Here is a 12,357-nt window from a genome sequence, read left to right as displayed (position 1 = left end):
CATGGAAAATGATTGGTCTGCAATTTTCTTGTTTAGTTGAGTCCTTATCTAGTTTTAGAATCAAGGTAATGCTAGCTTCCAGAAATGAATTTGGCAGCACTCCTTTCTTTTTAGTTTCATTAAAGAGTTGGTGTTGTACCTTCCCTGAAGTTCTTGTAGAATTCAGCAGTGAATCCATCAAGTTCTGAGCTTTCTTGGTTGGTAGAATTTTTATAACTGACTCAGTTACACTGCCTGTTACTGGACCATCCATGGTTTTGTGTATCTTTTGATTCAGTTTTTGATTTATATGTGTCCAGAAATCTATCCATTTCTTCTAGATTCTCCAATTTATTGGAGTAAAGGTTTTTGAAATCTTCTGGATCACCAGTATCCATTGTGATTTTTTTTTTTTTTTGCATTTCTAATTGCACTGATGTGTTTCTTTTTGTAAACTTTGTTAAGGACTTGTCTATGTTTATTCTTTTGAAGAAGTAGCTCTTTGTTTTATGGACTTCTTTGTAATGATTTTTTAGCCTCGAAATCACTAACTCCCACTCTGATCTTGTATTAGCTTTTCATTTGGATTCTTCTTGGTTTTCTAGAACCTTGCAAGTATATCACTAGGTTATATACCTGGATTCACTGTGGTTTGCTGATATGGGCTTTCACAGCTGTAAATTTCCCTCTTAGGACTACTTTTCTTGGATGCTCTATGTTGTGCTAATAACATTACTGTTTGATTCTAGGAATTATTTAATTTCTTTCTTGATTATTTCTGTGATCCATTGAGTATTCAAGGGTGTGTTATTTAATGTTGTCCAGGTGTTTGTAAAATTTCTGTGGTTCCTTTTACAGCTTTGTTGATTTTCAACTTTGTTGCCTTGTGACCTGATAATATAATGAGATCATTTCAGTTTTTACATTTATTTAAACATGCTTTATGGGCTAGTATGTGTTCTATTTTGGAGAAAGTTCCCTATGGTGCTCAGAAGAATGTGTATTCTGTTATTGTTGGGTAGAGTACTGTAGATGTCTGTTAAGTACACTTGTTTGAAGATATGGTTCGACTCTACTATTTCTCTGTTGATGTTTTTGTTCAAATTTGTCTTTTGCGATAGTGGAATATTGAGGTTTCCCATATGATTATTGTGCTGCTGTTTATCTGATCTTTTTATCCAGGAGTGTTTCTTTTACTGAATTTGGTCCAGTGGGTTTTGGTGTATATATACTTAAAATTGCTATCTCTTCCTTTTGAATTGCCCCCTTAACAAATAAATAGTAGCGTTCTTTGCTCTTTCTGATCAGTTTTGACTTGAAGTCCACTGGGTCTAAAAATAGAAAAACTATTCCTATTTGCTTTCAGGTTCCCAATGCATGGACTGTTGTTTCAGTACTTTGGTTTTTATTCTATAAATTTCTTTTTAGATTAAATATGTCTCGAGTACAGTACACTATCAGTTTTTATGATCCTATCTACTCAACCTGCATTTTTTTTTGAATGAGAAAAACAGATAAACAATGAAAACACATTTCAAAACAGGGTAGTAGTACAGTTATAATACTTGATACATTGTATATTGGTGTCTTATAGTAGTTATTCAGAGTACAGAACATGGGTATGATAATTTGTCAAAATCATATTGGCACAAAACATTCTTTTCAAGGAATAAACAAAAGCTAACTGTGTAACTACCTTAACTATCTTGTATATACATATATTTTTCCTTTTACCTATTTTTCTTTTCCCTATCACAGTTTGTCTTTTCTTTTAAACAGTTCCCAATTCACAGTATTTATTGTACATTTTTTTATTTTAAAAAGAAAAAACAGAAAAATAAAGATGCAAACAAACCTAAAAACAACAAGAAAAGCAAAATAACAACAACAAAAAATAACTATAGGTTTTCAAAACAAGATGATAGGAATGTAACAGTGGTTGTTATACTGCATGTTGTTATCTTCAAAATATTTGCTCAGGTTACCAGATACAGGGATAAAACAAAACAATAAAGTGGAATAAAACATTGGATTTCAAGACCAAGACAAAAGGAAATCCCCTCACAGTTGCCACAGTGTATGCTTCCATCCCCCAAATATATGCCCAGACCCTAGGTCTGCAACACCAATCAAACAACTCAAGCATCAAGCTATTCTTTTCACTTCAGTTGCTATCATCTTACCCTGAGTCCTCTGAATCAGCCAGTTGCTTACCACACGAGTGAGGTGGGGAGAGGGTGTGTGAGAGGGGTGTTATTCTGGTTTCGCAGCCCGTGCACCAACTGATTCAGGAAAGCATGCTTTGTCCTAAACCTGTGTCTTTTACTTGGGGTGTTAAGGCCATTTACACTGAGAGTTATTAAAGCTATTGACTCATTCCTGTCACTGTGTCTTTATTTTTCTCTTGCCGATTCCTTTATTTTTCCCCTTTGCTTAACTGCTCTCCTTGCTTGATATATTCATTCCATTAGACTTTTGGCATTATTGACTTTATTATCACGGTCTAGGTTATCCTTGAGAATTTTTTGGAGTAGTAGTTTAGTGGCCAAGAACTTTTTAAAGTATTTTGATCCACCAATTTTAAGTTTTAGTTTACTGATAAAGAAAACCATCATTCATTTTGTAACATTTTATATATAAGGTTTTGAAAGATCGTTGACTGGATCATTTTTACAAGTATCACAGTTAATAATTTCAGTACATTTTATCAGTACCTTGTAGGACAATAGAACTTTTTTTTTTTTTTTAAACAAACTCCAAAAATGTGGACTGGCTGCTGTTTTAGATAATTGTAAATTATAAGAACCACTTGTTCATATTTGGTTAACTTTGAAAAGTGAACAGGAATATTTTTCCTAGAATTTCCTTCACAGGGGGAATTCTAGGTATGGATAGTTTATTTTATTTAAATGGTTTTTGGGAGTCTTTGTGGTTGCTTATTATGAGTAGAGTCTTCAGTAGCTATAGGTTTTCTAAATTTTGAAGGTCTGAAAAGCACCACAAATAAATTCCTTAATTTCTCTATAAGGTTTTTTTGGTTTCACTTCTAAGCATTTGTGATTGGTATATGATATGTAATGGCAATTAACCCTATGACTTTTAAGTTTTTTCAGAACTTTAGATTCTTGTGTTTTCTTTACCAATTAGGATCTGCCCAATAACATGATCCATCAGGTACCAATCAAGTCACTCCCTCAAGAATGGCTTTGGTGTGAGACGTGGTGTGATGATGCCTCTAAGAAAAGAGCCAAGACCATTGATCTGGTGAGCTGTCCGTGGTTCTCTCCTGCATCCTTTTCCAATGTGCTGTGTGTCTGTTGACTTAATGACATGAGAGCTGTGTTTATTCTTCCTATGCAGCAGTACAGTTTAGAGACCGTGAAGGCTATACCTTCAGCAGTGTTCTGTTCCTGTGCAGGAAACCACCTCCACTAGGAACTGATGGGACTGTTTTCACTAGTCCCTATCTGCCGAGTCACTACTTGTCTCTCAGCTCACTTTTGTGCCTTGTAGTTTTTCCACTCTTTTTTTCCTTGCCACTGAATAGCTCCCCACAGTATCTTTCTAGAAGTAAATACAGGCCACTGTGTTCCCCGGCATGGTGGCTGTCCTCACACTTTAGGTGCACTTCTTTTCCTACTTTTATTGGGCCCAAACTCATTCTGCAGAGCCTGTTTCTTGTCCTGTGTTTAATAAAACTTCGCTACTGTTTGTTCTTGTCTTGACCAGTTCCATGCTCAGGGCAGAAAGAACTTAGAAACTAACTCCAAAAGGGGACTGTAGCACCCTAAATCTTGGTAACAAAACTACCAGGTACCTTAGTCTCACCAGCTGATACATTAGAGGAAGGTATAAATGCAGCTTTATATATCCTTTACCATATAGCTTCTGCTAATGTAACATTTAGTTCCTCAGTATTGCTGTTTTTGTCTAGTTTAGACCAGTAATCCAACAAACACCTTTGAGTTCTGTATAATGAACTCTTCCAACTCAGCTGATGTGTGTTCATTGGGTTTTCACAGTGTAATAATCCAATGACCAAAGAGCCTAAGCTGGAGGCTGCTGTGCGAATTGTCCCAGAGTGGCAGGACTACGATCAAGAGATCAAACAACTACAGATCCGTTTTCAGAAGGAGAAAGAAATGGGAATGCAGCATGAGAAGAAGACAGAAAAGCTGAGCCAGGAAGGCAAGTGCCAAAGTGTGGCTTTGGGAAAGTACTTCTTCATGTTTTTTTATTTCCGTTTGATGGGGAAACAGTGAAATAATGAATAAGAAGATAAGAAAAATCCGTCTGTTCCTTACACTGTGACATCAGTCAGTGTCTACCTTTCATGTTGTTTTCCAGTGGCCTTCTAATAGGTTACTAAGATAGTTTCTCAACTTTTTCGTTTTGTTGGAGGAAAAAAGGATGCTTTATTTATAATCATTTTTGTCTAAATTTATGAATTTTGTGATATCTAAGCCACTATGTGGGGGAGTTCTAGTCAGATTTCTTGAGTTTTATTTTCGTTTTTCTAATGAATGAACAAAACTTGCATTGAGACAAAGGATATATTGATTTGAAAAAAGTGTTCTTTGAAACAGGCATATTGGGATATGGGTGGAGTTTAATTTAGGGTAAGGATAGAAAAGACTTAAATCTTCCTATAATATTTTACAGAGTATATACCTTAAATGGTAGATGCTTGAAAACATTGGAATACACAGCATCTTTAACAGAAACTGTTAGTAAGCTGGGCTCAGGATTTTAAGATTTACTTTGCTTTCATTCTGAAAATACAAGGGCAGAACATGGGTCATTTCTAATGTGCAGCACAAAGACTACTATGTGGCAAGATGATGTAATCATTGTTAAAGGGATTCATTACAGTAATTAATATCAGCATTCTGGGAGCCTGAGGCAGGAGAATTTCAAGTTTGAAGCTAGCCTAGGCAAGACTGCCTCAAAATAAAATTAAATAAGATTAAATTTTAAGAAATAGACTGTAAGAAGTAGCTCAGTGTGAAGGCCCTGAGTTCAGTCTTTAATATGAAAAAACCCAACTAACTGAAAATACTACACATTTACTGAACGTTATTGTACAAATTATTTTGTTGGAATGAAGTTTGCAGGTAGTTTCAATGTTTTTTAATTTGTAATAATTTTTTCCTTCCAAAATTTTCCTTTTATTAGTACATGTTTGCAATACATAATGACTGCATTCATCATGTACATGGATACAACACACCTTAGTTCTTTTGATGTCCCTTGCATCCCTCTCCCTTCTTTCCATCTTTTGGGCTTACTTGAGCTTGCTCGCTCGCTTGCTTGCTTTCTCAAAGTTTCACATTTATTAAAGGTAGGAAAAAAAAAAACAAAAGGAAAGGTAGGGAAAAACTTTGCTCTGCAAAGTGAGCTTGGGCCAGGGAAAAGTAGCAAAAAGAAAATATACCCTACAGCATAGGGCAGGCTACCATAAGAGAAAAGGTAGCCTTAAGAGTTTCATGTTTTGAAAAATGTCCTCTATTTTGTTTTGCTTTTAAAATTTAATTCAGAAACACCAAACCCAGCTTCTAAAATGTAAAAAGGGAGACAAAATGAAGGTATTGTCACATATCCACTCCATGTTTTTATGATTTGAGGATAATCAAGTTTTCCATTGTTCTTTTCACAGCATCTCAGGCACGAGAGGAATTATGATCTCTGGAAGAAGATTAAAAAACGGCACATTTGAGAACAGTTTTTATACTAAATGCTAGTTTTTCTGATCTGTCTATACAACTGCTGATAAACTCACTGGACAGGTATGCTGGCGGTCTCCACACCGAGCATCTGATTTCAGCTTCTGCACACCAGTGGGTGCTGGATCCTCAGGGCCAGGGCTCCACTGGATTTGTACCTCAGAAGAAGACAAGAGACTGACCTTTAGGGATTCTGAAAAGAGCAGTCTTGTCACCAGAGGAAGAAATGGTGGCGGCAGGAAGATGAGGCCTTGGGAGCCCACATCCAAGAGCACACACATGCTGCATTGTCCTAGGAAGGAAGCTAGTAGAGCTGCCATGTTCTTCCTTACCTCAGTTTACCTGATGCTCAGGCCGTACCTCAGATGTCTACCCAGTGTGGGTCAGGCCGGCAGAAGCTTTGTCTGAGGTCCACACACCTGGAAATTTATGCCAACACATCCCCTACCTCCTCATGTCTCTTCCCAAGTGCGAGATTCATTGTTTAAACCAAACCAGCAGTTGTATATCTTCAGGGTTAGCTCACCACAGTCGCTAAGCAGATTAATTTGGGGGCAGATGGGAATGGTTGGTTTTGGTGTGGGTGGGGAAGATAGACATAGGAGGACTCTGAGGTGCTGGGGAAGGAAGATTAGAATGTGCTGGTTTTCTTTTATATTCCTTCATTACCATTATGGCTAATTTAAAGTGAAAACCATATTATCCACCCATCCTGGTGAGCTTTCTTTCTTAGGTAATTGTTTTGTAGACAGTTTTTGTGATTTTTCTTTCCACTTTATTTTTTTAAAAAAAAAGATGGCTGTCAGTCATTCCCCAACTGGACAGAACCATATGAAACCCCCAGTGATACATCTCAGAAGGCTTGGGCTCCCTCCAGGTGTCACCTCACCGTTTGCCCTTTCCTCTGTACTGTTTTCTCTCAGACTCAGAGATAGATGGCCTGATTTTTCTCAACACAGTGTTCCCAGCTTGAAGGCCAGGAAGGATTCTCACTGTGGACTCACACCATTCTGTACAGTGGCTTCGTTCCTTTTGTTTCAGCTCTGTGATGGCCTTTTGCTTGCAGAAATCAGTAGAGTTCACATCAGTTCTGTCATGTCGTAGTTGCACTGCCAGCCCCTAGCACTAGATTGCACCTTTCCTTCCTTAGCCCAGCACTGGTCCTGTGGGAGGAGGCTTGGATAATGAGTGGGGGAGGACCCATGGGCATGTCATTGACCTATCAGGCTGCAGGTTCAGCAGGGCAAGCACTGCACCTGCCTTCCTTTCGCCTGGACTTGTTCTTCCAATGGTCTGGTTTTTAAAAACTGAAAGGTGGTGGAGAGCTCAGTAAAATAGTGCTTGCTAGCATAAGAAGGCCTTAGGTTTTATCTCTACTTCCACATAAAACAGAAAAATTGGAGGAGTTGGTGGGAGTGGATAGGTAATTTCTTACTCTTCTAAGCCATTGATGTGTGCGGTGTTTTTAAAACCACCATCCTACTCTAGATGTCTGTAATTTATTTTTCCATTTTCAAATGCAAAAGTTAGCTTAGGAACCTCACAGTCTAAAGGAGTTTTTTGTTGTTGTTTTGTGGTGGTTTGGTTTTGGCTCTTGGTTGTCCAGCCAGGGTCTTCCTACGTAGCCTGAAGCTGACCTCAGCCTCGAGGCCTCCCAAGTGCGGGAGTTACAAGCATGTGCCACCACGTCTGGCTCAGAAGGACCATGGCATGTTTTCTTCCTACCCGACCCTAATCTGAGTCAAATAACTGAAGAGTTAAGATCGTGACATCAAGAAGCTTGTTGAGACTTCATCTTGACATTTAATTGAGCTTTCAGAGAGGCTGTCTCAGCTGCTGTGCACAGCTAAAGTCAGCAGTGTACAGTTCCGGTGCACTGTGGGAGGTGATCGGGAAGTACCCCAGTTAAAGTGGGATATACTTGCAAATGCTGATTCCAGTAGCCAGCTTTCCTCTGTCTTTCTGCCAACCCTCATGAGTATTCTACATATAAGGAAAGTTCATAGCAAAATATACATATTCGCTCTGGGGTATGTCCTAGTGTCACTCATGGTCTGTGTCTGTCACCTCCCTGACATAAGCCTTATTGGTAGTTGACAGTGAATAATGAAAGCTTGTTTCTGAGGAGGTCCAGGCCCCTACTCCTGCCAGTCTTTTTCTCTGTTTTGTGTGGCATAATTCCCTTTCCAAATTAACTAGTGCCCAGGAAATGAGTTACCATTCCAGTGTGGTCCTAGTCACTCTGCTGAGTCTGCTTTGAGAATGTACACTATGGTGGAAACAGGTAATAGATTACTTTCCCCAGAAGCAAGAACCCATAGATCTGAAAGTTCAAGCTTCTGGAAGCTATCAGTACATTGTTCTTAACCAACATTTGTGTGTAATGGGTTTTTGTTTTTTTCTGTCATCATACCATAGTGGGAAATTTCCTTTCTGGGTCAGCAAAGTGATACAAAGTCAGAACATACAGTTCTGTGTTTGAGATCAGAACCCATCCAGCCTGCCTCTGGGGGATGCCGTGGTCAGGGTCTCCCTGCACTGCTGCATCGCCGCTGCCCCCCCCACCCCCTCCCCCGCCGCCCTTTAGTTAAAGTGTACTGAGTACTTAACACATTGAGAGTGAGAGCGTATTGATTTTCTGTAAGGTTGGTGAGATGAAGAATCTGTCAAAAGATACATTTCAAATGGAGCACTCAGAGGTTGTATATAGTGCACAGGCCTCAGCAGCCTAGGCGTCAGCTGAGTTCAACTCTTGGGAGAATGTAGATGACATATAAGGTATATTAAGACAGTTTCTGTAAAAGGAGCTTAATTATCTCTGCTTTTCCTCCATCTTCATGTTCTGAACCTTTCTAAGGCTCTGCCTGAACAAACAACTTTTCTGGAGGGCTTTGAGCTAGAGAGGGGAATGCAGTGTTTAAAAGAGACTAGCCCAGGTGACAGGAGTGGAGGGGATTGTAAGTTTCCTTGGTTGGGAAGTATACTTTACTGACACCTTAATGTGTGGCAGGTCAGATACCACTCACACAACAGAAAAGTGACTCCTCACTTCCTCCACAAGTACCCTTAGATCCGTGAAAGCAGTCGTTTTTTAAAACTTGCCATTCCAAATTTAACCTGAACAAGTAAGAGAAATAATTCAAGAGTTACTAGGGAACTCCCACCCATTTTTCCTGGATAGAATTTCATTGAGATGGAAACTGGTAACAGAAGTGGAAGGTGAATAAAAATTGGAGGGTGAATTATGTACAGAGTTATTTAAATATGAATAACATTGTATGATTTTAATAATTAGCTTAAGTACTTGATATTATAGGAGCATTCTCTGGCAATGATCAGATGCTTAGTTTGGTAGAGTAACAGTATTTAAATTCCGGTTTTCTCTGCCTTAATGTAGTGAAGGAAGGATCATAATCAGGACTTTGTTCGTCATCTGGTTGAGTTCATGATCAGGTCAGGTCACAGCTGAGATTTCAGAGGATGTGGTGGGTGCCCCTTTCTCATTATTCGCTGTTTTATTTCTCTGTGAATCAGAAACAGTGCTTCTGAACTGTACGGCACAGCGAGTCATGCAGAGGATTTCGCTCTCTCTGGTGTCTTTGGGTGCTGACAGTTTGCAGAAATAAACCAGAATCAGCTGTGAGAAGCTGCTCCTGAGAAGCAGTCAGTAAAGTGCAGCCCACCCCCCCACCCCCAGCTTTCCCAGCTCCCCAGTGCTGCAGAGCACCTGTGGACGGGTGAGTGGGTCACGTGGGGCAGAGCCAGGCCTTCCTCTGCCTGTGCTTGGCATTGCCTTACTGTCACTATTTGGAGTTGCAGAGGAACTCTAGCAACAACCAAAAGCAAAACACATTAGCCTAATATTGATGACTTGGAGCAAAGGGTTATCCAGCACTGTACCATATTTTCCAGTCAGTTAACACAGAGATAAGGAAAACAAAGGAAAATGAAGACAAAGCGTAGGACTGTCAAAGAAATTATGTAGTTTTAACAGTCTTCATTGACTTTACTGTAATTCCGTCCCCTTACATGCAGCAATGTAATGTGTTCGGGTGCTGCCCTGTGCTCGGGAACAGCATTGAGGTTTTCAATGTCTACAGGATCTGTGTATCAAAGGGAATTGAGAAAGAATTTCTAGTACTGTAATGAAAATAAGGTCTGCTCAACACAATAAACTTTTTCCTCTTTTCTTTAAATCTGACTGGTCAGTCATTTAACCTTTTGTTTGTTTTTTGAGACAGAGTCTCTATATAGTTCAGGCTGGCCTTGAGCTCACAGCAGTCCTCCTGCCTCAACCTCCTGAGTGCTGAGATGACAGGTATACACTGCCACGCCCAGCTTTCATTCAACTTCTATGCCTAGGAAGAGCAGATTGATAGAGCACATCCATCTCCTTCATGTGTCAGAAATCAAAAACCCTGACAGTGAAAGGTTTTATCTGAAGCCTTGCCTGACTTTGGAAGTGAACACTGAGGGCAGTCAACCTCCAGCCTCCAGAGTAAGCTGGCCCCCGTGAGCCTGTGTTCTTGGCCAGCTGGTATGGTGTATGCATCCTACCACACTGCCAGCCCCGGCGCTGGGCGCTCTGAAAATGGAAGGTAAGGTTCCGGCTGTGGTTGGTGCGCATTGCAGCCTAGAGCAGTGAGTGTCCTCTGAAAGGGAGGTCACTGCCAGAGCACCCTGGGACACTTAAGGTGGAGAGAGGGATTCGAGGGGCCAGAAGGGCTGCTGCAGGGAGCTACAGGTGAAGCCTGCACAGTCAGCAGAGGACCATGGTGTGGGGGGCACACTGAGGGGCTGCAGGTGGACCTGCTGGCCAGTCATAGCCTCTCACAGAGTCGAGAGGATAAGTTCAGTCTGAGCATATGAGCCAAGTGCAGACATCATATGAGGGTGCTTCTCACAGTGTAATGTGCGCACAGAAGTACACAGATGAACTGTCACAGTAAAAGGACTTATGTAATCATCACCAAGGTAAAAGTAAAAGAAAGTTGAATTTACTCAACTAGCATTTAGTTAGAGCTGGGCATGGTAGTGGGTGGGACAGGAGGATCACCACAAATTCAAATTCAGCCTAGGATCCATGCTGTGTTTCCAAAAATGAGACCTCAAGTGGAATGACCCAGCCAGCGGTCTGCCTGTCGTTAGTACAGTGACGACCAGCGTCATACAGGTGGTTCCTCTCTGTTCCTTTGCTCAGTGGCCACTCTGTAATAGCAAGAAAGGCAAGAACAGGCTGACTGGAGCTGGCATTTTTAATCTTCAGTTAGATCTTATTTCAGAGAAATGTGACTTCAACCTGAACTGCATAGGAGACCCTGCCTCCAAATAAATGTTAAAAAGATACATATAGATAGGGCATTTAGTTCATTATCATCTGGCTTCCAGTAATGGCACAGCAGTTTATATCAGTTAATCTACTGGAACTGACCAGAGACAAGTAAGGACTCCGCCATCAGAAGAGAAACATCTTGGGTCTGATCCTCACTTCGGTGCTCGTTCCTCTTGGGGCCCTTGAATAAAACAGTACAGGTTGAGCTGAGTAGCTGGAGTGGAGGAATGTAAGTTTCAGAGAGGAAGCTACAGGTTTGCACACTGCCCTCAGTTTCTCGGCTGACTCCTGTAAGACTGCACACAGTGGGGATTCCAAGATGCCCTGGGGACTGGAAAAGCTGAGCAAAAGCATTCAGCAGACCGGGTATGGAGAAGGCCAAGCTTGGGGTTCTGTGTTCCAGCAAGCTGGAGGACTTGATAAATACTTCAGGCTTTTCGCTGAAAACCTAGAAAAGCAGGCTCTTAAGATTAAAGAAAAAAGATTGGGGTTAATAATAGTACACCTGGGGCTACTGACCCTGACCTTTGTGCTACTGCCTACCAGGAGTCTGAGATTAGAAAACAAAGACCCAAAGTCCACCCTAGAAAATTTCATAAGCCCACACCAGGAGGCATAGTCCCAGTCCTGCATGATCCGTGGTAACCTTTCAGCTCATCGAGGATTCATGCAAATAGAATGCATCTCCAACACCCCATTATAACCAAGTCTTGGGAAAGGACACAGCTGATAAGACTCAGCACCCCATCAAGCATGTTGTCAGTCATGCTCTGGAAGACCCATGGGAGGTGACCTGGATCCTAAAGCCTATGCGACATTTGAAATTCTTAAGCCCAACACCCTCAGAGCCTTCTCCCCTGAATGTCCTGTCTCCTAATTAAACTTTGCTGCCATTTCCTTACTGTTCCATGCCATGTCCATTCCTTTGTTCATCATGAAGAACCTAGCAACCTGTCTGGGCCCCCCATCACATCACTACAGGACTACACCCCAGAACCCAAGTCTAAACCTAGGGAGACGCCAAAAACTAAATCTATCCTAGAAAGACTAAGATCAAGATTGAAACTTCCAGATGATCCGCCAGAAACTGCCCACTTCAGACTTCTCATGGAAAAGATAATCTAAAAATATATTATTATATATTTAGATATATTATTCACAACATATGATCTTAAATCAGTAGACATAAAAAGTAAGAATATATGACATTCAGCCAAAAGGAGAGAAAAAATCCACAATCAAGACATTGAAATTATTAAATAAATTTTTAAAATAACAAATACAGGCTGAGTATTTAGGTCAGTGGTACAACACCTGCCTGGC

General features: G+C 40.6%; 1 protein-coding gene across 2 annotated transcripts in view; it reads left to right on the top strand.

Annotated features, from left to right (window-relative positions):
• Positions 1 to 9,898, top strand: part of Uggt1 (UDP-glucose glycoprotein glucosyltransferase 1) — a 125,579-nt gene extending 115,681 nt beyond the window's left edge. For both annotated transcript variants that reach the window (XM_063258789.1, XM_063258787.1), the window contains 3 exons: positions 3,127 to 3,243; positions 4,002 to 4,167; positions 5,636 to 9,898. In XM_063258789.1, coding sequence (XP_063114859.1) covers positions 3,127 to 3,243; positions 4,002 to 4,167; positions 5,636 to 5,661 — 309 coding nt within the window. In that variant the 3' untranslated portion in view covers positions 5,662 to 9,898. The remainder of the gene's footprint in view (positions 1 to 3,126; positions 3,244 to 4,001; positions 4,168 to 5,635) is intronic.
• The last annotated feature ends 2,459 nt before the right edge of the window (positions 9,899 to 12,357 follow it).

The sequence above is a fragment of the Cavia porcellus genome, unplaced genomic scaffold (assembly GCF_034190915.1).
Source record: "Cavia porcellus strain 051 isolate PalLab524CR breed Dunkin Hartley unplaced genomic scaffold, mCavPor4.1 scaffold_12, whole genome shotgun sequence".
Lineage (NCBI taxonomy): Eukaryota > Metazoa > Chordata > Mammalia > Rodentia > Caviidae > Cavia > Cavia porcellus.
The sequence above is the reverse complement of the archived record's forward strand: the minus strand, read 5'-3'. Positions and strand labels throughout refer to the sequence as shown.